A 27,062-nucleotide genomic window follows, 5' to 3' on the forward strand; every position below is an offset into this window, starting at 1 on the left:
AAGCCAGCAGCGTGGTGGTGCTGACCTTGTGGCCAAAAATCAATAAATGCTGCTTTACATTTTTCAAAATGAGATCTGAAACAATTTAAAGAAGTTAAGAGTTTTATCAAAATGTACAAAAGCAACTTCATTCTGGTAACACAATTCAAAAAACAGAAGTATTGTTGCAGTGCTGTCTGAAGAAGAAATTAAGAATTTATACTTATATTTACACTTATTTACTGTATCATGGACGGATTACGACACAATGGACTCCTGGGTACATAGGAGAAAGACATCCAAACTCAAAGAGTTTGAGTCTACTTTTAGTCATTGTGCGTCCCTTTGTAGTCAATTTGCATCTATTTTTGATCTCTTTGTAGAAATGTTGGGTCTCTTTGCGGTCATTTAGTGTCTTCTTGTAGTTGTTTTGCATCTATTTTAGGACATTTTAGGTTTCTATGCGATCGTTTTGGGTCTCTTCGTAGTTGCTTTGCATCTCTGTGCAATCTTTTGCGTGTCTTTGTGGTCGTTTTTTGTCTCTTTGTAGTCATTTTGGAACATTTGTAGACGTTAGTATGTGTACGTTTTTGATCATTTTGTGTCATTTTCAATCATTTAGCATCTCTTTGTGGTCTTTCTGCATCTATGTAGTCATTGTGTGTCTCTTTGTAGTAATTCTGTCTAGTTTTTACTCATTTTGTGTACGTTTGTGATCACTTTGGGTTTTGTTAGCAACATTTTGTGAGTCAGGGTCGCGGGGCCTGAGCCCGGTGGGCTCGTTCAGTAATCCATCCATGAGCTCAGTGTGATGATCATCAATTTGATTGTGCCTTGTGTACACTTGAGTGTGTACACTTGAGTTCCTGTGTTGTTGAAAAAAGAAAAAGGTGAACATGAACCCTGGGGCTTGTGAAAAACTCAATCTGAGAACAACAATGTTTTTCTTAGTTTCATAAAAGTTGACATTTGAGAGGAATGTTTTCTACTGAAATTATGTTGTTGTTTTATTGTGGTAGTTGTTCGATTTGCCGTGTCTATGTCATGAGTTTATTATTAAGACCAACAAGGTTTTTAAGAACCAGTCAACTGATCATTGTTTGAATGACTTTCAGTTCGAAAGATGTCCAGACCTCTAGGTTAAAACTAGGCTAAAAGTGAATGTTGTAAAAGTTTCAACAGTGTTATAAGCCTAACTACACATTGAAATAAAGGCTTTCAAACACAGTTATATATTACCTAGACATCTGGAAAGGATAAAGCTTATGATCATTTTGTAATTTTCTTATGAGCATCAAACCCCATGAAAGACCAAAACCAGCCTGATATAGTTTATTTCTCTATGCCATAGAAACAGGCTTTATGCTAAGCTAGGATAATCAATTCTCGGGTCCAGTTTCAGACATAAGAGCGCTAAATCGATCTTCTCATCTAAGTCTTGGGAAGAGTGCAGAACCACTGCTTTAACCCCCCCCCCTCCCCCGATATGTTTTTAAAACATAATACAAGATTTTGTTTCACACAAAATTACCTCATGAGAAATTCTTTAAAATTACCTCTATTCCTTATTTCCTTATTAAAAAAATCCAGAATTTATGAATATGCAAATCTCAAGCCCATTCTCATTGCATGTGAACTGGAGGTTTCACGCTTTCATATCACACTCGTGTGATGGTGCTACCAGCCTCATAAAGACCTATGACGTCATCTGTGCATGTCGCCTAAGGAAGACACAAGAGTTAACAAGTTAACACAAGAAGAAGAAGAAGAAGAATGGCAATTAATTTTATTCCCAATTCCAATGTTGCCCACACCTCTCCCTCCAGGATCTCGCCCAAACTCTGCACCTTTTCCCTCCTTTTTTTGGTCTTTTCAGCGCAAATTGCACTGCATAGAAACAGTGCAAGCTGCTGGTTTCTGTCAATGTTTATTTTGGTACAAGAACACACACAAAAAATTGGCATTCTCGTGGGATTTGCAGGGTCGTCTACCTCCAGAACTCTAGCTCAGTGTGCTGTCTAGTGTATCAGGTTGATGCTCCTTCCTGACTGTCAAGAGTGCAAGTTGGTGGAAAGGATGTAGTTCGTCCAGTCTTTGTCAGTTTCAGCCTCGTCTTCAGGTGTCTCCCCAATTTCAGGTTGCACATTGGAGCATAATTGCCTCCCAAACTAGTTACCATGTCACAAAACATTGCTCAGGTTTAAGACCTGTCAGACGTTTATTGTGAAACTCTGCACATACACACGCAGTGAGGTAACAATGAGCCAAATACATATTTGAGTGGAGGGGGACTTTAAAGATTTACATCGTTGGTATGAACCAGTGGAGTTGGGGCTGAGTGCTGCAGACAGGGTAGGAAGTAGAGTTTAGATTCTCGGCCCGAGCCCAAGCCCGACCCGAGCCACTGTTTTGGTCTTTTCATGGGATCCAACATATTGAACAACACCAGTGTGTGTAAACACAAAGGTCCAGCTGTAACTACTTTGTGCTTTCGTCACCAACCCATTTATTTATAAAAGGAGCTTATTTGCGTATACATCTAATCTCCCAGGCTGCTTACTTGTCTTATAATATGTTGTACTCTACATGCAGTTGCCCCCAAACATGAGGAAATTATACAGTATAACAGAGTTAAACTGACAAATGCAAAGTACAACCTTGCTGCGCCTGACCTCGATCCCTCTTGTCTCCCGTCTGCACCACCCCATAACTAATGTTTCCCTCTCGCCTAATCCCAATACATCTCCTTTTATTCTCTCGTCCTCGATCACTCATTTCCCTCCCTCTATATCTTCCGCCGCGCCTCACTTTCCCCCTCTTTCCTTTTTCTCTCTCTCCCATTCGTCTCCCGCCTCTCCACCGCCCTCTCTTCTCCCATTTCTCTGCCATCTTCATATCTATCTCTCTTTCTGTCAGGTGTAGAGGAGGCAGAGTATCATTTAGAGAAGATAGCTTTCACAGACATGCCGATGCGCACGCACACACACACGCACGCACACACACACACACACACACACACACACACACACACACACACACACACACACACACATACACACACACACACAAACACAAACACACCCGGCTATCCATTGTCTCCCATTGCGTCTCAGTGTTTGGTGGGCAGCTGCTAAACTAGATGTTATAAAGTGCAACTGGTGCTCTGTTTGGGGAGAGCTTGAGAGGAGAGAGTAATGGAAAGAGGGGAGTAGGAGGTAAGAAAGAATGGGGGGGAGGAAAAGAAGAGAGGAGGGAGAACAGTGAATGAAGAGAGACGAGGCGGGGAAGATGGGAACAGGAATGAAACACAGGAAAAAGCGAGGCGGGGGGGAGGAAAGCAATCCTGTTGGTGCTGATAGATTTCTGGGAGAACAATGTTATCTCTGTATCCCTCTCCTCACACACACTCACACACACACTCAAATATACACACACAAAAACACTCAGACGCACATCTTGTAATAGAGGGAGCTAACAAATCTTTGTGGAGAAGTACATGTATCCGCAGCCTTTATTTTACAACCAAGAAACGCTCCAAAGACGGCGCAGTAGACTTTCAAAGAAGTCGAACCAGGCCAGAAATAGAAACACGGTCGAACTTATCGCCGCATACAAATCTGTGTGTCTTTGTGTCTGTGTGTGTGTGTCTTTGTGTGTGTGCGTGTGTGTGCGTGCGTGCGTGCGTGCGTGCGTGCGTGCGTGCGTGCATGCATGCGTGCATGTGTGCATGTGGCTGTGGCTTCTCGGTTTATTTACATTCCATGCTGCATGTGGGCGTGTGGTGAGGAATAAGGTAAACGGAAAAGGGAAGCCTAAAATAGTGATGGCAGGGAAAATCAGAGACAGGTGATATTCAAGCTGCGGTGAAAGAGTGACAGAGACGGCTGAGGAAATACTGATGACATGTCATTATACAGTATACGATTGGTGGACTTAACCACAAGGGTCAGTGCAGTGGCTCAGTGGTTAAAGGAATACTCCACTCTATCTTCTGAATATCAAACACTCAAGGTTTGCAGCGCACTCTCTCATAAAGAACGACAGCTGTTGTCAGCTTGGATTCATAACAGTTGCAATGGATTTGAAAGGAAACCAAGAGTGGTGGCAAAAAGGCAACAAAGCATCGATAGAAACTTCACAAACCACTCCTGCATTTATATGTCCAATATTAAGCTGTTTATTGCTTTGCCAGTAAACAGCTTACATTTCTACTTGTGGCAGATGTTCCGAGTTGAATGATAATTATTGTATTTGTACCATAATGGGCCTTTGTATGATACACAGTAGGGCTGGGTATTGTTTAAAAAGTTACGATACCAGTATGAATACCATTCCTCTTAAAGTGATACGGATACCAATAGAGTACTTCATTTGAAATATTTTATGGAAATCTTATGCATTCATTTTTATCAGACTCCAAAGGCATGTAGTATAGCCATACTTTTTTTTGGTGGCATTTCATCACGCTGAACTGCCAGCTCCGTCAAATTGGAATTCAATTCGCAATAATGACCGGCTTGCTCTACATTATCCTGCTTATTACATGACTGCTCATACAGAGGTTACCCTCTGATGACACCTCCGTATGAGCACAAATATTGATTTAGAGGGATGGTTCAGAGTAATTTCACCCTAGGATGCTTTGCCCCATGACCTTGAGCCAAACACCCCCCCCCAGAAGCTTTTTTCCCTTGGTCTAACATTGGTCGAGGTAGCGCTATGAGCCGAATGGCTTAGTGCAAGCGCTAATGGAACCAATTGTATCTTGTAAATTACCCCACTAATAATGCCCGGAATGGTACTAAACTTCTACAGTAGTACAAATAGGTTCTGTAGTCATAAAACGAGGCATTGGAAAGTTTGTAAGTACACCAGGAGATTATTTAAATAACGCTTGCCTGATGGCTTCTACTCTCTGCTGCTACCGGTACCGCTGCATTGACGTCACTTCCGTGATTTGGGAAAAGCCCGTAAAAGTCGTGGCAGAAAGCGATGCATAAGGATGTAGTCTAACGACGTCCAGCTCCAGGAAGGCTTGAGGTCATGGGGCAAAGGACCCTAGGGTGAAATTACCTCAAACCATCCCTTTAAAAACCCTCCCCCAGAGTCTAGGATTAGAACCACGTCCATGGCAACGGTCTGCTATACTTAGCAATGGTCTGATACACAGAAAAAAACAGACCGTAGAATGTCGTGATTGACCAATCAGAATCAGAAAAGTATTCAAAAAGGCCATGTAATAACCTGTGATAGTTTTGATGTCATAGTTTCAGTTTTTGTACAATAAAAGTGAAATGGTAAGGAGCTGATTTTGGTTATTCAGCATGAATGTTCATTGTACGGGAACTACAGTAATGTGCTGTGGAAAACTGACCCTGGATCTGCCATAGAATCCAAGCAAATCTCTGCTGCAACAACTGTCACCGATTAGAACAAGCTCATCCTGACTGTATTTGACAACTCTAGTGTGGGTAAACAGTTTTCTTTGGTGTAGTTTATGATACAAGAATGCTAAAGGCCAACCTGTAACCTACAGTATCTGCTTACTGTTCACACTGTGATGTGCAGTGTGTATTGTAGATTATATGATGAATGCTGCCCTGTTGTTGGAGCCTATTTCTGTCAACTTGGTGAACCTATGAATGTATTATCATATCTTTGGCACGGAATAATAAACTCAGCTCTGGGTTGCTGCAGGCTGGATTTATGTGTGCGATGATTTGCCCTGAAGTACCATAATCCTGGAGTCTGACAACGCTGATCCTGAACAGACAGATAACTGGTGGAGATGACGCTGGAGTACTGCTTGAATATTGTGTCCTTTGCACAACAGGAAGGTCCCGGCTGGGTTCAAACCTGCGGTCTTTTTGTGGAGTTCTGCCCAAACACTCAAGCAAGAGAGTCAAAGTACATTCAGGTCAGGTGAAGGGGGAAACTCTGAATTGTTCATTAAGTGCAAAAGTGTTTGTTTGTTCCTGCGCTGTGACAGAACCGAGGAAGGTGGACCAAGAAGTCAAACTGACCTTAAAAACAAGACAGCCCAACTCCTTGTTGCATACAAATGTGTGTATACTCTCAATTCTTATAATTCACTGATCTGAAGGAGACAGCTGGTGATTAAAGAGAAATCTGTGATCCACTCTCACTAACATTTGCAGGTCAAACGACACAGACATCTGGGTTATAACTGGACTAAATTTGGTTGAGAAGTAAACATGTTTTTATGGTTTACGATACTTATTATACTTCATACTTAACTATGGTTTCAGGGGCTTTTAAATGACTATCTTAATATGATGCATAGTCATTTAAACACTGTTGAAAGTGTGGTTCTACGTAACCTAACGTCTTAAAAAAACCTCAGCTCTTCTCACTTTTTAACCAAATTTAGCTCAGTTTTAACCTTGATGTCTAGACATCTTTTGACCTGCAAACCACATATATTGGGTCAGGGAATCTGGGAATATCAGTGACAAGATGGTCAACAGTTCTGTGGTGAAGGAGCAACAAAGGCAGCTGAGAGAATTTGAGATTATAAGACGGCATCTGATCTGCAGAGTTGACCACGAAGCCACAAACCAGACGGCAGGAAATGGAGACGCTTTTCCAAATCGCAACACAACCAATCATGTGGCATTTTACACTTCATCACAAGCGATCACAAAGTGGCGGCTGGTGTGTGAAATATTCGGTGAGTTCAGCATGCAAACCCGTACACACTCAGAGGGACAAAGCCAATGTGGCGTTTCTTTAACAAAAAAAAAAAGTGGCCTTTTGTCTGCGCGAACCTGTCAAAATTAGATTAGTTTTCCACAGCAAGCATGGCCTTTACACATATACAAACACATAGACAGCTGGGCACGCACACACACACACACACACTCTCTCAGGGATAGACTCAGCTTCCTATGTGTGAGGCCAATTCATTTAGCCACAAGTGCTCCCAGATTGGATCTGGTCAGAGTCCTATTACCCATCACCTTGGCTGACCTTTACCCACCCCCACCCCAACACACACACTTACACATGCACGCATACACACATGTGCTCTCAAAACTATATTAAGGCTCACACACACAGGTAGCCTCACCAAGACACAGGTTAGATCATCAGGAACGAGTGGAGAGACACACACACACACAGACACACAACACAGAGACAGACAGAACATTATTGATTGTGTGTAACGTTATCTAGATGGGATCATTTCTATTGATTTAGAAAGAGGGGTCACTCTGATCAATGCTATCTGCTCGTCTGCTATGTCATTAGAGGAGAGCCTGAGTGCCAAAATATCTGACTATCTTTCTTTCTTCTTAGAAAAGGCAACCGAGCAGGAGGAAGGAATTACTTGTTTGATCTCAGGTATCAACGGCGCCCGACACTGCCGACGTGCCCCGGAGCAAGGGCATCTCTGTGTCATCGGTGTTTACGCCGTCCGCTCTGCTCGGAGGACTTACAGAAACGTACAGAACGTTAGCTAACAACCGCTGAGCAGAGATAACAGAGGTAGTAGTTCACAGTTTGTGTTCTTTCATGGTCACAGAGGAAGGGTCAACTATGTGGTTTATTCATTTCTGCTCATTTTGTTTGTGTTCCTGGTCTGATGTTGTATTCGAATAGAAAATGCTAACAATTAGTTGACTCAACTCTATTATTATTCTATCATTGTATTAGTTGTTTTTGTGTCTACTAGCCCAGAGACTGCAGATGAAAATGAGCTGGTTGTTAAATCTGGTACAACACATCTCTTCCTTAAATGACAAAAAATTCAGCTTATAAATCAAAAAATACATGTGAAATCCTATATTTAATGCCCATCATGACCTAAAACTACACATGCTTTCTCTTTGATGTGAATTTTATCAAGTGAAATGTCTGAAAAAACACACAAAATATCAATTATTAATATGCCGTATGAAAAACGTTGATGTACCTTTACACCAAACTAAGCAAAACCATTACTGTAAGTGTAGTCGCTTATTAAATCTGGCACATTTACTGTGGTTACATGGATGCAAATGAATGCAAACCGGAGAGATTTCACAGTAATTGACATAAATGCAAAATCTACATTATACTATGATCCTTTTTTGTCAATTTAGCGAATAACTGATCATGTGACAATGACAAGATGAGAAAATGACACGTGGTATTAACATGCAATCTATCATATCAGGATATCTTATCTGGATGAATGAAATATAATGCTAATGAAAGTGTAAATGATTGCACAGTTTGCAAAAAAGTAAAGGCCACACAGCAGCATCACTTTCCTAGACGTCAGACATGCCTGTGTGTTGTCTGCAGCTCCGTCTACCTGATTCAGATTGGGTCATAGTATGGGCAGAATTGCGATAACAACAAAACTTAATACCATGTGAAAGAAAGGTAATGAATTCAGATACAGAATCTTGGTGCTCATCCATCTATGTTCTTTTGTACTTCTCTCGTTGGGATGAGCAGTTTTAAAATCTTCAGCGTGAGGACATTTGGTCTCGCTGCTTCAAAGGGCTGTTTGACGCTTTAGACTTGTTAAAGTTTAAGAATTACGTTTAGGTAAAGGATAAAGACTTGGGATGTGTGTGTGTGTGTGTGTGTGTGTGCATGTGTGCGTGCGTGCGCGCGCAGGCGCACGCCTGTCTCTCTCCTTCAGGCTGTTATGACCAGATGTGCCCATCATGTTTTGCACCACTGCTCCTTAAACTTCATCAAACACACACACACACACACACACACAGGTTTGTATTAAAGGCCAGAGTGCTTCCTGGAATCTGAGCTCTGCCGCATCGCTGTTGTTACACTAGTAGCAGCTGGAGCTACTGCAACAGAGTAGCTTTATAGCAGCACTTTCTACCATCAGAAATCGCAGATGAAGGATTCTGAACTAAACACTACCCAATTAGACATGTTTCAGCAGGAATGCGACCCAAAATTGGGGAGAATTTAACAATTTGGCAGCCAAGATGACAACGTATTACTGCCGTTAGCATGTAGCTACTATAGTTAGCACGCAGTGGACACTAATAGAATATAGTAGCACTTTCTACAGTCAATAATCGCAGATAAAGGCTTTTTAACCAAATACTACATGGCCGGGAATGTTTAGGAGTAATGTGACCCGGAACACTGGCAACCAAGATGACATTTTACTGCCGTTAGCATGTAGCTACACGTAACAATGTTAACACCACAGCAGTAGCGTAGTAAAAAAAACACACCAGTCCTACATGGAGCAGATGACCAATCATAGAAGGCCAACTTAGAGTTGCGTAACACTTAGCCGAGAGTAGAAAAAACTTGAGAAAAAAGAGTTTTAGCTCACAGGGGTTTCTCTAAAATACGTTTACCTCATTATTTGGCATGAAAATCCAACATTATAATATTGTAGATGTGACAGAAAATACTAAAAAAGTATAATATGTTCACTTTAATAAAATAATGATCAAGTCAATCATTATTTGGTGACATCCAGAGACATCTAATGACTTAAACAGGATGTTATTAACACGCTTCTATCAGTTAAATATAATGTTTTTAAATCAGGTTCAGTTTAAATAATAAATAAATACAGTTTGATATTACTGCAGTGGTTTTAGCTTCATAACCTGTAACCTTGTACTTTTTTAAATTGTATTTTTATTATTTGACTACGACGGGATACAACCTCCAGGTGTCTTCACTCAATCTCGAGTATCGACAAAAATGTTTAGGGATTTATCTAATTTTCCTGTGAGGACACGAGGTTCACACAATAACAGGAGTGAATACTCTCCCTGTTCACGCACGCACACAGTCTGGCTTTATCTCTCTATCTATCTCACACACACACACACACACACACACACTGCAGAGTCGCCTCCAGTCAAGCGTGTCTTATTGGCCTTCTGTTTGACTTCCTATTCGGCTCAGTGTGTGTGTGTGTGTGTGTGTGTGTGTGTGTGTGTGTGTCTCAGTGTTAGAGATCCAGATGGAGATGGAGATGGTTTTATAATCACGGGACAGTTGTTGTTTTTATTATTATTTTATCGTTGTTTTTACTGCTCACTAAACTGAGGATGAAGAGTGCAGAGGAGAGGAGGAAGGTGAGGAGGAAGGGAGGATGAGAGAGGCAACACATAAGGAACAAATGGGAGAGGAAGGAGGACAAATAGGAAGTGATAAGAGGAGCAACAAATGAGGAAGAAAAGGGGGGAAAGGAGGAAAGGGCTTGTTAAAACGAGAGAAAACGGGTGAGAGAGAGAGGAGAAGCAGATGTGAGGAGCAACAAATAATGATGAAAGGTAAGGGGAGGAGAGCAGAGAAGTGATGGAAGGAGGAAAACGGCATTATTAATGAAAAAGAGGAGGGAAGAGTAGAGAAGAGCAAAGGACATGTACTAAATAAGAAGCAAGCAGGAGAGAAAAGAAAGGATGAAGAAAGCAAGGTTGAAACAAGAAGAGGAGTCAAAGGTAACAGAAAAAGAGGGGAGGATTGAAAATGGGTGAACGAGGAGAAAAGCAGATAAGTGGAGCAACAAATAATGATGAAAGGTGAGGGGAGGAGAGCAGAGAAGTGATGGAAGGAGGAGAAACGACATTACTAATGAAAAAAGAAGAAAAGGAGGAGAATAGAGACAAGCAATGGATAAGAACAAAAGAAGCAACAGAGAAATGAAAGGAAGAAAAAAGGACAAAGAAAGCAAGGTTTCAAAGGACGTAAAACAAGGAGAGGAGTCAAAGGTAACAAAACAAGGAGAAGAGCAGATAAGAGGAGCAACAAATAATGATGAAAGGTGAGGGGAGGAGAGCAGAGAAGTGATGGAAAGAGGAAAAGATAAGTCAAAAGCAAGGCTGCCAGTGGAGAAATAAAGACAGGCGGGGGAAGGTGGAGAGGAGAAGAAGTGCAGATCAAGGAGGGGGAGACTGAAGGACGAAAAGACGAGTAGCAAGGAAGGTTGCAAAGGACTTGTTGAAACGCCACAGAAGATGAGTCAAATGGGAGAAAGAGACAAATAAGAGAGAGAAGCAGAGAAGTGATGTGAGGAGAAAAAAAGACGAGTAGAAAGCAAGGTTGCAAATGTCTTGTTGAGAGGGAGAGGAGGGGAGAAACAAGAGAGGAAGAGAAGAAACTGGAGGAGAGAAGAGATGGAAGCGAGGATGCAAATGTCTTGTTGAGAGGAAGAGAGGAGAGAAGAAAAAGGAGTGAAGAAGAGAGCAGAGCAAAGGATAAGTCCAGATGAAGAAGGAACAGAGAAGCGAAAAGAGGATGAAAAGCTTTAAACATGAACAGAAGAAAGAAAGTAAGAGGAGAGACAAGAGAGAAGGGAGAAGAAAATCTAAGGCAGAGAGGGAAGCAGGGGAGTGGAGGAATGAGGAGGAAATAAGAAAGGAGAGGACAGTAGAGAAATGAGGAAAGAATGCACAGAGTCAAAAGTATTTTTTTAAAGAAGTGGAGAAGATAGAAAGCAAGGGGAGGAGAATAGAGAGATGACAGAGAAAGGAAAAATGAGAAGAAATAGATGGATGGGTCAACAAAACGGACTTTTAACACCGGAGAGTGCTGTTAAAAAAACATTCTTTTTATCATGCATTTGAATAGAAATGGATTGTTCACTCTAAATGAAAACTCTCCTGATTTAAATACTGTATTGGAAGGAGGAAAAGATGAGTCAAGTTGAAAATGTCGCTTTCAGAGAAGAGGATAGAAGATGAAAAGAGAGAGGCGAAGGAAGGAAAAAACAGGAGCAAACTTCTCATACAGTAACAACAAAACCTTACTTTTCTCAATCTGCTTCTGTTTCCTCTGTCACATTCTCTCTTTATGTCTCCTCTCTCTCTCTCTCTCTCTCTCTCTCTCTCTCTCTCTCTCTCTCTCTCTCTCCATCCCTCCTACCACATTCGCAGGGTTCATCCAAGTCGCGTTGACGCCCACTCACCTCCAGCATGCTACCTCAGTTTCCATGGTAATTGAGTAGCGACCGTGCTACATAAATATATACTTTAACATTCAGCACTTCACAACTCATTAAGAACGTCTTAGAGAAGAATTTATCTCTCAGGGTGTTGCTCTCGTTAAAGGGCCACGGCAGGGAATTTCAGCACTTTGTGTTGTTCGTCTCCCTGCAAGTGTTTTTGAGCACAAAGCCACAGAAGCACATGAACCTGTGAGGTCGTCGGCATGTAAAGAAGCTGGAGCTGCTCCACCGAGCGTGACATGATGGTAAATGTGGCCCGGGGGGATTTCATGAGTACAAGAGAACATTTTCTAGTTCACGACTCATGAGAGAGTCAGAACAAAGCTTATTTGGGTATAAAGACTCCGGCATTGTGTTCACAAAATCAGTCTTCCATTCAGCTGTCTGCGAAGCATTCCTAACGTGGGATATTAGCTCTTCACAGAGTGAGAGATGTTTCTGGTCTTTCTCTATGTGTGAAAGCACTAAAAAGTTTTCTCTTCCAAAATACAGATAGGTAGTAGTGGTCAACATATTTGTGGCTGACATCATGGCTGACCAACAACAACAGACAGATGGAGGCCTGCCCCCTCCCGTAGCTTACATCTGCTCCACATAGCGCCTGTTTCTCTTAAATGTTTTTATTGATTCTTCTGAAAAGCCTTTACTCCTGAAAGGTCTGCTAAATGGATTGACATTTAACTTATTCTCATTTCTCAGGTGGACATCTGAAACTTATCAGATACACTGCTCCATCCTCACGGAATAATAAGGACATGGTTCATCTTAGCACTACATGTTCTTGCAACACACTGATGCTTTTGAGTAATACTTACAAGTAATGTTTTTACTATTATATCAACGGATCTTGACTTTTTCCCCTTGATTAGTGGATATTTTAGCTTCTTTTATCACTACTTTTATGATGTAGGGGGCTCCTGTTCCTCAATGTGTTTTTTCATAAAGGTTAGTGTGTGTGTGTGTGTGTGTGTGTGTGTGTGTGTGTGTGTGTGTGTGTGTGTGTGTGTGTGTGTGTGTGTGTGTGTGTGTGTGTGTGTGTGTGTGTGTGTGTCTGTCTGTCTGTCTGTCTGTCTGCCTGTCTTGACTTTTTCCCCTTGATTAGTGGATATTTTAGCTTCTTTTATCACTACTTTTATGATGTAGGGGGCTCCTGTTCCTCAATGTGTTTTTTCATAAAGGTTAGTGTGTGTGTGTGTGTGTGTGTGTGTGTGTGTGTGTGTGTGTGTGTGTTTGTGTGTGTGTCTATGTGTCTATGTGTCTGTCTATGTGTCTGTCTGTGTGTGTGTGTGTGTGTGTGTGTGTGTCTGTCTGTCTGTCTGTCTGTCTGTCTGTCTGTCTGTCTGTGTGTGTGTGTGTGTGTGTGTGTGTGTGTGTGTGTGTGTGTCTGTCTGTGTCTGTGTCTGTGTGTGTGTGTGTGTGTGTGTGTGTGTGTGTGTGTGTGTGTGTGTGTGTGTGTGTGTGTGTGTGTGTGTGTGTGTGTGTGTGTGTGTGTGTGTCTGTGTGTGTGTGTGTGTGTGTGTGTGTGTGTGTGTGTGTGTGTTTTCTGTCTGTTCTCTTTGCCAAATGAATATTCTGCTGTTGTCGTCCTGATTGTCTATATTGTAACTTTATCATGTCGGTCTATTTTTTTACAAACATGTTATTGCACTCCTGTCTGTCCAGGTGAAGAGAATCATCCTCAGTTGCTCTTCTGGCGGTTTCTTCCATCTTTTTTCCCTCGTTAAAGGGTTTGTTTGGGGAGTTTTCTTCGTCTGAATCGAGTGTGTAAGAACAGAGGGTGCTGCATGCTGTACAGATTGTTAAGCCCCTTGAGGCAAATCTGTGATTTGTGATATTGTTATGTACAATTTGACTTGACTCAACCGCTGGGTAGTCAGATTAAAAATGACTATAAGTTGTTTAGTTGTTTTACCAAAGATAAACCGTGATTATTCTGTGAGCATTCAACAACAACATGCTGTATGTCGTGAGTCTGAGCAGTTTGCGTGTTGTGAAAAACCTGATGGGAGTTGGACGTATGCAGAGAGTGTCTGGTTTCAGATGCAGCGAGAGGATTTTATGGAGATGAAATTAAATCCATTAAGATTTCAAGGAGCTGAAGCTTGTGGATTTTGCAAAACATGTTTTTTTTTCCAAAGTCGAACTAGTCGAGCAGCTCATCAAGTCTTTAAGGTTTCGGTGATTTGCACGGCAAAAGATGTCGGCATCTATTAAAAACATTTGGCTTGGCTAAAAAAAGTTTGTTTTGGACTTCTAGCTCACATAAAACACGTAGAAGCCATGTTTTTATGTTTATTCCTTTACATCACCCTCATTTTGAAGTAATTATAAAGTGATGTGTGTAAGGATGTTAATGTATTCAGGTTAAGGGGTGTTGTTGCTGCTTTGTTACTGAAGCATAGTAGTTGTGGTTTTGTACTTTCTGTGGAACACTTTGGGTTATTTTTAGTGGGATAGTACAATTGGTGGGCTGTTTGAGCTGTATAAGTAGAGAGCATGAGAATAGAATTCCCTTAGTGGCTTTTTAAGTGTAGAGTGTAAAGTGTAGACTTGGTACAAAACTTGTTTTTTGCTTTTTAATACCTATATTTGATCACATAACACGTTCAGGATCTTCTGGACATTATTCTTGGCATGGAATGAGGAATGAAAATGAAATCCTTTTTAAGTACATTATTGCAATATTGCTGTGGATTGATTTTCCTGTTAACCCCGATGTTTACCAAAATTAGTATTAAGAAGTTCTCCACTTCTACAGTGATATTTGTGATATTTGATCTGATTCAAATATTGGAAGTATCTCTAAGATTCTTTTTTTTGTTCATAATCTGCATACTGTGCTCTAAAATCATGACCACGTTTTAGTTTAGTGGGTATTACAATATCTAAAGGTGCTGTAGGTAGGATTGCGAAGATCCAGGACTTAGCCAAAAAATTTGAACATTAACAACTTCTCAGTCCCTCCCCCCCTTTCCGCTAAAGCCCAAAACGGTCTCCTAAGCCCCTCCCCCCACAAGGGAGAATGAATGCGTGTGCATGAGCAGTGATTGACACACAGTTAGAAGAGTTGTTGGAATAAGTTTAAGTTTTGTACACAGTGTGTGCGGTGTCCCAAATAAAGTTAATTCATCTGCTCACCAGAAACGGGATTTTCCTTCCTTTCCTTGAGTCTCCCCTGATTTTCTGACCACGGTCAGAAATGAAGCAATCAGGAAAGGTTAACACATTGAATATTTTAAATTCAACAGCTTATTAACGTGCGCTTGTTACCCCGTGTGCCCTGTGTGCGCTCATCTGTTGACATTTCCGAATGCCTTCCTACAGTTGCTTAATAAAAGCGGGCTTTCCACACAAACAAACGTACATGTGTCATTAGTATGAGAAAAAAATGAGATTTTAACTGTGTTGGGCTCGGGTCGGGCTCGGACATAAATATCTTAATGCCTGTCGGGCTCGGGTCGGGTTCGGTTACTGCTCTGTCGGACGCGGGCCGGGCTCGGACAGAAAAATGCGGCCCGATCTGCACTCTAACACAGGAGGCCGCTGTTTGTTTCCGGTTTCCAACAGTCAGCATTTTTTTTAACCCTTGCATTGTCTTCCCGTCGACCATGCACTTGTTTTCCTCCTGGGTCAAAATGAACCTGGTCTGTTTTAACTGTTTATAAAGCAAAAAGTATTATCACCCAATTCTGTGTTACACCTTCTTAGCCAACTTCATACCAACTTATTACCACTAGTTTTACACTTATTTTTGGAATTCATGATCAATGGTCATGTAATGCATGTAATGTACATGACATGTTACGTCATTTTGGAGTTAAAAAAGTAGAAATTATGAATTATTTAAACTAATAGTTAAAATCAGAGGAACATGTGTTGATGGATTATCACATACTTCAACAGATGTCAAAGTTTAGTCAGGATACTGTTTTGAAACCATTTTATTATTCTTAATGGCATAATCACATCTGTGGTCTAAGAAGAAAAGATATTCTATAAATTCAATTAAAGGAACCCATATTTCTGATATAGAAACTTTGAAAACAGGTCAAATTTGACCCTAAGACAACATGAGGGTTAAAGCATGACCACAATCGTTCAGTAATCTTAACCACATGTTTGTTATTGTCACGACGAGGACAAATATCCCCTAATTTTAAGAATTAACCCAAACCATGATGTTTCCCTAACAGTGCTTTCAAACCTCAGCTGTTTGGTCTGAGTTAACCGAACGCTGGAGCGTTTGGTGGGTTAGTCTGGTTGGTTTGAGGTGGTGTGAAAGCTCATTCAAACTCTGGTGTGGACCTAGTCTATAACCGCGACATTCCACTTCTGGGATTGCTCTGGTGCCGCCGGGAATTTCGCCGGATGTCCTTCTTTTCAGCCGAATGTCACCTTCCTCTTTCTTTGTGTCAGAATTTTAAACTCCGGTGGATTTCTGAGGTCTATGGTTAACTGCTCCTCAGATCTCTGCAGGTTAAATCCAGACAGCTAGCTAGACTATCTGTCCAATCTGAGTTTTCTGTTGCACGACTAAAACAACTTTTGAACGTACACGTTCCACCAAAACAAGTTCCTTCCCGAGGCTATTTTGCAGCGGCACCGTGGCTCAGTCTGGCGCTTAGTGCCGCCCAGGACGATTGTGATTGGTTTAAAAAAATGGCAATACACAAGCGCATGTTTTTCTCCCATCCCAGAATGCTGGGTGGACTAGCCAGACCCTCCTCCACAGCACTGTGGAGGAAGATCTGGCAATGTGAGACTAGTGCGGACCAAACAACCAAACTCGGTTCCGCGTGAAAACGTGGGTCTCAGTTCACTTTCATGTACGCTTGAGTTTGGTTCACTTTAGGTGAAAGCGCGATCTGACCAAAATATAGGAAGTGAACCTAAAACCAGTGTATTGTGAGTTGAAGGTGAGTGGAGATTTTTATCCAGCACTGGGAATCAACATTGAGTCAGGTAGTAGCAGGCATGAAAAATGTCCCATGGAAGATGTGGTCAAATGAGGAGGTGAGAGCCCTAATCGAAATATGGCCAGGCGATCACATAACACAGTTGCTTGTGGACACAAAAACACTGAAGTGATCAAATTATTTAGCGACAGAATGATGGCAACGGGGGTTTGATCGCACGGCTGATCAACGTCACATAAAAGTAAAACTTTTCCAGCAATACATGAAAGTCTGTGGCTTGCTTTGAAAAAGTGGTAGCTCAGAGGAAGAGATAGACAAGTTCCCAATGTCTGATTTTTTTTAATTTGGCGTTGCTCCTTTATTTCTGAGACCAGGAAGTGTCAGCAAGTTTCACTAGTATATTCTGTCAAATAGGCGAGCAACTGTTTCGACAGTGTGACATTTGTGTGGTGCGCTTGAAAAAGTGCAGTGTGATCGCTAACCGATCCAAATGAAAATTGTGCAACTTCAACCCAGAATCGCACCGAGTCTACTGAACTATAGGTGTGAAAGGACCCTAAATCTAACCAGACCTTAACCATAGCACAGACAAAAGATGTTGTCTTGCTGATAGAGGCATCAGATCAGAAAATGTATTTATTTTTTGATCTAGAGGAAATTCCATCATTACAAAGGACTTGTTGAGTATTTCATTCACTATTTGAAATATCTGTATTGAATGAATCTGTAACTGAACTAAGACTGTTTTTTAAAACAATAGAAGCTGACATGTAAATATTAACAGTGCAGATGGAAAAAGTGTTTGAAAAAATATTCAGGAGATATTTTAGCTTTGAAACTTCATGATGTCCCACATGTCCAAAAAACTTGTTGGTTCAGCCAAGTAGTCAGACTGTGTCAGAAATTCACACACACACACACACACACACACACACACACACACACACACACACACACACACACACATGCACGCACGCACGCACGCACGCACGCACACACACACACACACACACACACATACACATACTATTGTGACACAAAAACAAACTCATGCGTGGAGAAAGACTTGCTTGCACTCTCTTTCCCTTTGGAGCAGATGGCTCCACAGTCATAGCTGATGTTTCACACATCAATGAAGCACACCATGTACTCACAACTACTGAACACACACACACACACACACACACACACACACACACACACACGCCATGTAAGTCACAACCACTGAACACACAGAGAGAAACATGCTTGTACATGCACACATGCGTAACCGCTCGAACCCAGACGGACCGCTACTGTTGCACGCACACACACACACACACACACACACACACACACACACACACACACACACACGCACAAACGTGCATGTACAGTCACTTAGTCACACATGCAGAAATGCACACAGAGTGTCCTCATCGGTGCTAATTTATGGAGTGTATAGCCATGTTGTTGGAGACTTAGCTCACTCCTCATAACACACACACACACACACACACAGGTTTAAAGCATTAACGGCTAAGAGGCAGTAGGTTATAGTGTAGTATTGTCTCGGGTGTTGTTAGGCCTGATGTCAAATAGCCGATAGCACCGAGTGAGAATATTGCACCATATCCCCGCGGCTCAGGGACATTATTCCTTTTACAAGACAGTCAGCAGCACCTGTGGTTTTAATTGAAAGCACTCAACACTAAATACAGACCTCTGATAAAGAAAATAAACCAGAACACAGTTAACTAGTCCCTTATTTTACTGCTGGAGTTCTGTAAGTCTAGAGGTCTAAAACAAATCACTCTCACTTGCTTTAGGGCAACACTTCACACATCCGGGGCAAGGAAGCCTCCAAAACAAATAAATTGCTCAGAAACATTACTGCAGAGAGAAAATGACATGCTCAGACGGAACTTTTTTGCCAAGTAGGGTGTAGAAAATCAGTGTTATTTAACTTACTGGAATCAATGTTTCTATAGCAACACCACTCTGGCCTCGCTGATATTGGGAAAGGTGTGAAAAATTCCCTGACAGCTGGTGAGCTATTATGAATTAATGTCGCCGCGGAGGCTCTGTTAACTACCTGATTTACAAAAACACACATATAGACACAAGCAGACACACACACACACACACATACATATATAAGATAAAGAGCAGAGGACCGGCATGCTCATCGTTGAATGATGTTTAAATGTTGTTTTAATAAATTAAGACGTTGGACCACCCAGTGAGATGACCGGGCTGACAGCAGGAATAGTAACACAGAGACACACAGTCAACGTGCCCAAATATCTTTGGCACATTCAGGCAATTAAGGTACAGAAAAACATTTGATTCAGGGTGTTAGAGTGATTTGTTTTCCATTAGGAAGGAGAGAAGAGGGTGATATCAGCATGCAGTGTGAGATCTGCTTGCTCTCTGCAGCAGCAAAATGCTCACCTGTCGAACAACAAAGTGTCAAACATTTCAGGAAATAAGAATTAAGCCTGAAATGCAGTTACGAAACAGAAAAGATTATGTTGTGGTGGTTTGAATTGGACATTACATTTCCAGGTGTTCCTCACATGATGATGATTGGGATTTTGATTGATATTTATCCTGATGCCGTTATATAGCGATAAAAATAGCGGCAGTAATATGAGAATGACCCTTATGAGAAAGTCCCTTTGGAAATGTCAGACTGTATTTCCAGTCCCTAGCTAGCAGCATGAACTTGAATTAGCCGCAGCCGTGAGCCTATGGCTACGGTTAGCAGAAGGCTAAACTATTAGCAACATTTTCGCTCCATCTCTAAAACACTTCACCGATGTTGACACGTGTTTTGTTGCGTTTATTGTCAGACTCTCTTTAGACTCTTTTGGAGAATTTCGTCTTCCTTTTTTTGGGTTGCTCTGCAGTGTAGGCAGTTATTGCTGGAATATCTATGGATTTTCACCATCTGAAGGGACATGCACGCACATTTGCATTGGTAGAACAGCCAATAGGAACGCACTCTCTTTCTCTGAAAGGACCTGTGCCAAAAGCCAGTCTCCCGTCATGTGGTAGATTATCTAAAGCCTGAAAGCACAGTCAAGAGGAGGTGAGACTAGTCTGAAGTCTAGTTTTCTGTCAGAGCACTTGAATTACAATATGCTGAAAGATTATTGTGGAATTGTTGCCCAGTAATGAAAAAAAAAAAAAAAACCTGCCTACCCCAGCTTTAAAATAAACTCATTCAACCTCTGTAAAAAAAAAAAAGGAGCTAGATATCATCAGAAGCTGGAAGTGTATCCCTCCCACACACACAATTAACAGTATGTTCAGCACAAGTGTGAGATAACACTTTCCATATTAATATCAATTTAAATGGCATTACCATGCAAGGATAATGCATCGCTGGGAAAAAAAATACAGACTTGATGTTCACTGTGATTGATTTTAATAACTTATAAAGGAATGGTAAATAATAATGTCTGTCTGGAACAGAAATCAATAAATCTCCTTGTATTTATGTGATTTGTAGTTAAGGAGCTAAGAATACACGTTCCTTTATGTTTATTTAAGTTTTTGTTCCTGATTGAGAAAAAAAGATGCTGAACATGGAAACATCTTTGCATAAACATAAGACTGAACTTGAGTCATTGGAGTTAAAAGGAAACTGTAGACACTCATCCATCCCACAGATCTCTACACTATTTTGGCTTCAGACTCCGCTGCCTATTTCTGCTCATGTCTCTCTCATGCAATCCTTTTGTGCTGGCGCAAACATATCTCTCTCATTTCCCATGCACAGAGCATGTTATTTGAATTTTGAAGACGGGATCGTTTCATGCAATTTCATCAGAACTGCCTGCGCTAAAGAACTTGCAGTTAAAATTAGCTTGGGTATATAGGGATCCAAGGTGACTGGTGATACTTATGTGTGGTTGTTGGCCAATTAAATCTCTTGATATAGCTTTCTATTCCTGGATTAGGTGACGAACAGAGTTGAATAAGTGCCTCTGAAATGCTTGAGTTTTCTTGAGTGGGTAATTAAAGAAGATTTATTTATAGTATTGTGTTAGCAGTGGAAAATGTACCTTGTGTTTCCTGAGTTTGATACCGTATAACAAGTTTGACAAAGCTCTCAACTTGTTAAAGGTGCTATAATGGCTTCATTAGTTTGTCATCTATTTAGTAAAGTACAATAATTAGGAAGAGGAGTAAGTGAACGTATTTTTTTGACTTTCCTTTGATGAGGAATTTGGGTTCAAATATTAAATATGTTAGAACAGAACAAAGATATCTCAACAAAAGAGCGGATATTTAAGGCTGACAGCATCAGTCGTTTCAGCAAATGCCCCAAAATTACATTTGTATACTGTATGTTCAAGTGACAAAGACCTCTTTCGTCCGTAGTTATAATTACTCTTTTCCATCATAGTGTGACATTGTTATACAAAGTCTGCAGAGAGAGAAGATGAGAAGATACAAAATGTTGGACTTTGACCGCTGTTCACTTCCCATTTTCCTGCCAAAAGCAGCATTGTAAATGTAATCGATCACTCAGTACATATTACTCACTTAAAACATATATCACATTACTGTACTACCTACTCAACAGCAACAGTAATCAGTTACAATACTTTAATTTCTCAACTCAGCTATGTCAAAACAGCCTTTAAATACATTTTCACTATTTAGTAGACATAGAAAACAAGACATTTTAATCTCCAGCCTGTGTTTTAAGAATCTTTACTGACCATCAACAGCTAGCTTAACGTCAGCCCCGCAGACAAAGAGGTTTACACACCTAACTCCGAACAAAAGCAATTCCTAAATGCAGGCTTACCAGTGGCTAACGTTAGCAAGGCAGCTAACTAAGAACACACAACACGTAAATAAGACAACTTTGGTGTTAGCAAGAGTCTGACTGCCTTCCCCCACCTCCAGCCCCTGAGCTTAGCTCACAAGTCCTGATATCAACCCAGCGAACAAGCAGATCCCCAAAATGTCCCCCAAAGTGATGGACTGTAACAAGGATCAATAACTGTAATGTTATTACTGAATTTCAAGTTGTATTACGCAAACTTCAACCATGACTATCGTTCCCTAACTAAAGGTTGAAAGATGAAGTCATGTCAACCTAAATCATGGTCTTTTTCTAACCCTTACCATGTTGTTACACTTATGTTGAGATATGTTGCTGATTTGAATCCAGCTCTGTGTCATGGCAGTGTGGGCAGTGTGTTTAGAGTAACGGTGTATGGCTTCCCTCCGTGGCTTCAGTGCACGGATCGCCCAGCAGAGCGAAGCAGCGGAGGTCTGCAGAGATCCACCTCATGAAGCGAAACGACTCGTTTCAGATCTTCATCTAAACACGCTGCCCACACAAAGATGACACAGAGCTGGTTTAAAATCGGCAAAATATCCCTTCAACAAAACCTCAGTCACAGCAGTGTCAGATCAGGAAATGCTTTTATTTTTGCATCCAACACTTTTGGAGAAGACCGACAAATTATGTTGTGGTGCTGAGGTTGGAAACAAATTTGCCCAAAAAATCAATGATTCTTTAGCTGTTGTCGTCCTCAGGAGTGCCACCTTTTTTCCTGACTTTGTTTTTTGGGGGAAGTACAGACGATGTTATGATTATTACACTTTTATCTCATTCTAGTGTAGTTTAATTTGGGTATTGCAAGTATATACATTTGAAAGTTAAATATGAAGGTGACCGCACATTCCAGTCCATAAAAATAGGATCTAGGATCTTTTAGTAACACTGATAAGAGCCATGCGTTTCACTCAGTGCTTCATCGGGCTCATTAAAAGATGCATTGTGCCCAAAGGCTTAAAGACACTTTTTGCTGTTGGCAGCACCTCCATCTCTGCGTTACACGGCACGAGATTACAGTATGAGATTTGGTCACCTTTTCTCAGTTCTGTGGTAATCCAGATTTGTGATTTTAGTTTTCATTTTAAAGCATAAATACCAGAATTATACCATACCATTGCTATATTATGTATTCATTACTTCTTGTTGTTGCTATTTTAATTAAAAACAAAACAACACAAACGGTTCAGTGCTGCTGCAGGCTTTATTGTGTGCCTTCTAGTTAGTTGCAGTCAGATCTTGATCTGACTGTGAGCCGAGTGACTCTCACAGACCTGTTAGCCCTACAGTATATCATTTCAGCATGACATGCCATCATAATTTATGATTAATGACCCTTATTGATAGTATTGACATAAGTGGGAGTGAAATATGATCTGACAGTGATATCGCACGAGGCAAAGTGGCCGCGCGAAGAGAGACGGAACAAAGACAGTGTACTGTGCTGCCTGTGTTAAAATTATGTTTTTAATTTATTCTTAATGGTCGCTACATGACTCTAATGATGATTGTTCTTGTTTTAAAGAGGTTAAACTCTGTAATTTTGGTTTATTTGAAATAATAGACTACAATGAAAATGAGTAAATGTGATTTCATTTCATCTCTAATGGAGTATGAGGTGTTTTATGTGTGATGCAGCTACTGTAGCACTGCCCTTACACAACCTCTTGATGTCTCATCTGATATCTCTCCCTGTAGGACTTTTTGGTGTGTCTCTACAAGGACTCGCCGTAATTATGTTTGCTTGTAACGCTCGGCAAGAACGAGGGGGATGAAGTACGAGTTTTAGTTGGATTTTAGATTATGAACAAAACAGTCAAGAAGCCTCTGACTCATCTGGCCGGCTCGAATCTACCCACACAGTTTTCAGGACTGCACTCCACAAGTTATTTCTCTCGACTCATTTTCATTCAGATTTTAATCAAATGCACTTAGGTTTTTAATTTGTCACCAAGTTATACTTTTAACGCAATAAGATGTTTTCCAGTTATACTATACTAGATTAATATTTTGACTTCCAGAAGTTCCAAATGAGATTTTTTTTTATTTTAGTTTTAGCAGCTCACTTAAATCTGTTGACAAGGAGGATTTTAAATAGATTAGGTTCAACTCTACCACCAAAAATTTGCATAAAACTGTGAATGTGTGGTTTCTGCATGTGTTTTAGAGAGTCCATTTGTAAAAACGCATATATGTGTTGTGTCAAGCTAAGGATAAATATATATGTAAAGAGAAAGAAAAAAAAACTTGACTTCTTGCTGACCTCAAACATCTCAAACACTTTAAAGGTTGAAATCAGGATGACGGACGTGTTTGAGGATGGACACGGAGCCAGAGGAGCTCTTAGTGTAAGAGGGCGACCCTTTTCCAGCTTCCCCCCCCCCCCACACCACCCCCATCTGCATCTTTCTGCCTCAATACAAAGTCAATTAACTTAATGGAAGTGGTAATTAATTAACTCTGCAAACACAATGATTAAGGACCTGACAATCAACTGAGTGGGAGTGGTTCAAGCCATGCTGATTTAGAGGTAATGACTTTCTGGCAAAGATAAAAAAGACGAACATGCACTTTGCATTTAACTGGATTTATGTCAATTAAAGGTAGGTAGCTTCAAAGCTGAAATGAGTTCCAACGTCAAAAAATCTTACTTCCCCAAAAAAAGGCTTGAGTCCCACAGTGCAGACGTCAAACACTTAAACTTTTCAAAATAAAAGCACTTCAATTTGACTTTTTTCAGCTAAAACAAAGCCCAGTAACCATCGGACACAAGGCCTTACCGTGTTTCTTTGGCTGTTGGTTCCTATTGGACCTCTGAACACCCCCTTGATGCTCCTCAGCTGTCCGTCATGCAGGTGGGTGGAACTGATCACAATGTAGTAGCACGCCATTGGATTAGTCTCTTGTACTTAAATATCTTGTGTATCTATCTGGACTTTGAAGAAAAAGTCTGCTTCCTCTCCTCCTTCTTCTTCTATCTTCCTCGACTCTCTCCCGCTCTCCTCATTGTGTCTCTCCTCCTCTGTTTTATAAAGTAGAAGAGGGACAGAAGAAATAAGAAAAAAGAAAAGGAGTAGCGCAGTTTCTCCCCCAGCTGCTCTGATTTATTCTCTCTCTTCTCTAAGTTTTTGCCAGTGACACTTTGACTTTGGCTTCTCTCTGCTCATCTCCTCTCAGTCTCTTTTTAAATATTTCACCCTCTGCTCCTCCTTTCTTTCCAATCTTATCTTCTTGTCGTTGTCTAAATGTGTTATTCTTCTCTGGGGTTTTAAAAAAAAAAATGCCTCCCACTAGGTCTTCCTTTTAAATATTCCTCTTTTTAAGCCTCTCCAGATGTTTTTCTCCCATCTTTCATTCATTAATCTTTCCTTGTCATTGACTCCCTCTCTCTCTCTCGGTCTCTTTCTTGCTGAGTCGAAATTTATTCCGGAAATCTCAGCCTCTCATTGATCAGTCTTGCAGTTCCTCTAACTATCTGCCGTCCGCTGCCTCCCTCTCCTCACTTCACAATCTCTCCAACCCCCTTTTGTTTTCCCTCCCTCTTTGTCTCTGTATCTCTCTAAGTGGAAGGGAGGGATACTTTTTTTTTTACCTCCTCTTACTATCTCCCCTCCTCCTGTCTCTGTCTCTGTGTCTCTCCTCGTCTCTTTTTGCTCTCCACCTCCTTGTTAGTGTGGAGAAGAAGTCTGTCTTCCTCTCTGTCAGAGCAGGCGTGCAGCTTCCTCTCAGATGCTCCTCTCCTCTCCTCTGCTGCGCTGCATGTGTTCGCTCTCCTCCCTCCCTCTCTCCGCTGATCTCTTGCTCTGTGGCCAGCAGAGTGGTTTGCTCCTCAGTTACCCGCGGTTACCATCTGCCCTTTTAACGCATGGAATGCTGACGCTTGCTCTCTCCTCCCTTCCTTTCTCCACCCCCATCCCTTCCTCTCCCGTCCTCCCTCCCTCCCTCCATCTCTTTATCGCTGCCTCTCCTCTTGCTGTCTTTCTTCTCTCTTTAATCATCTCCCTCCTTCCCTCTTTCTCCCAAGCCAAAGGAGACAAGCTCCATCTACTGGTAGGAAACATACAGAGAGGAAAAAGGGGAGGAGGAGGGGGGGGGGGGGGGATTAAAGGTGGAAAACAGCAGGAGGTAATCTTTAATTCCACCCATGTTGTCTGTGGAAAAACTGTATTTTATTAATCATTACACAGAAACACACGATTAGATAACCATGGAGCTGGTGGTGATTTAGTGTCTCGCTCAAGGGCACCTGGTTCTCCAGCTGACATGTTGGTCTTTAAAGGTCCCATATCATGCTCATCTTTAAGGTTCACACTTGTATTTTGGATTTCTACTAGACCATGTTTACATGCTTTAATGTTCAAAAAACGCATTGTTTTTCTCATACTGTCTCTCTGAATACACCTGTATTAACCCTCTATCTGAAACGTTTCGTTTCAGCACCTGTCTCTTTAAGCTCCCTTCTTGAAAAAGCTCTTCTCTGATTGGTCAGCGTCTCCGGGTCTTCCGCATCTGCACTGAGTCATTGCAGCCGGGGAATAGAGCTCAACAGTCCCGCCCACAGCGGGTTCCGGAAGTAAAAATACAATGCAATTTCTCCATTGACAAATTGGAGTATAAGCCATAAAATCGTAACCGTCGATGATAGACTTAAAACCAGCTACGACATGACTATGCAATTGTATATGCTCATATAGATGCCAAAAGTTCATGGGGCACCAACCTTGTTTTGAGATAGATTTATTTATTCACGATGTCTTGGATAAGTACTCCATTACCCACAATCCTGAACAATCCCACAACCCCACAGTGATGCCTCTGATTGGTGGAACTCATGCTGGTGAGGAGGGGGAGCTGTTATGCTCATGCGCATGCCCAAAATGTTAATCCTGTTTTACGAGGATTGACGACACTGCACGAAACACAATCGGTTCCATGCTTCTCCCGTTAGCCTCCACCGGGAAGCTAACGTTAGTTTAGCTAACAGCTAATTCAGCTAACCGCTAGCTGACAGCTTGATTCAGTCTAAAATAACGTTAACTCAAACTAAACACTGGGTAAACCAGGCTACAGCTGACGTAACAGCTGTTATATAGTTTAACGGTTATTTTCAGGTTTTATTTTGAGGGTCTTTTAAAGTTATTACATGCTGTCTCAGCTCATTAGCTGTTAGCTAAACTAATGTAGCTTCCTTTATTCAGTGGTGCGCAGTGGTTTATGGGATGAGTAGTTCCTTCACTCGATAATGAAACTATGTACACAGTCTTGTACCTTTGACTTTTTTTTGGATTTTCTGTTTGTTTTTTAAATCAAAATTATATGTTGTATGCTTATGAGTAACATAGTAGCTGGTTAGCCTAAGGCATGGTCT

The 27,062-nt window shown here is 41.2% G+C and overlaps 1 protein-coding gene across 2 annotated transcripts in view; it reads right to left on the reverse strand.

Moving 5' to 3' along the window:
• The window catches only part of LOC116061676, a 66,243-nt gene extending 40,674 nt beyond the window's left edge, over positions 1-25,569 (reverse strand). For both annotated transcript variants that reach the window (XM_031315992.2, XM_031315991.2), the window contains exon 1: positions 24,475-25,569. In XM_031315992.2, coding sequence (XP_031171852.2) covers positions 24,475-24,585 — 111 coding nt within the window. In that variant the 5' untranslated portion in view covers positions 24,586-25,569. The remainder of the gene's footprint in view (positions 1-24,474) is intronic.
• Positions 25,570-27,062: the final 1,493 nt, after the last annotated feature.

The sequence above is a fragment of the Sander lucioperca genome, chromosome 15 (assembly GCF_008315115.2).
Source record: "Sander lucioperca isolate FBNREF2018 chromosome 15, SLUC_FBN_1.2, whole genome shotgun sequence".
NCBI lineage: Eukaryota > Metazoa > Chordata > Actinopteri > Perciformes > Percidae > Sander > Sander lucioperca.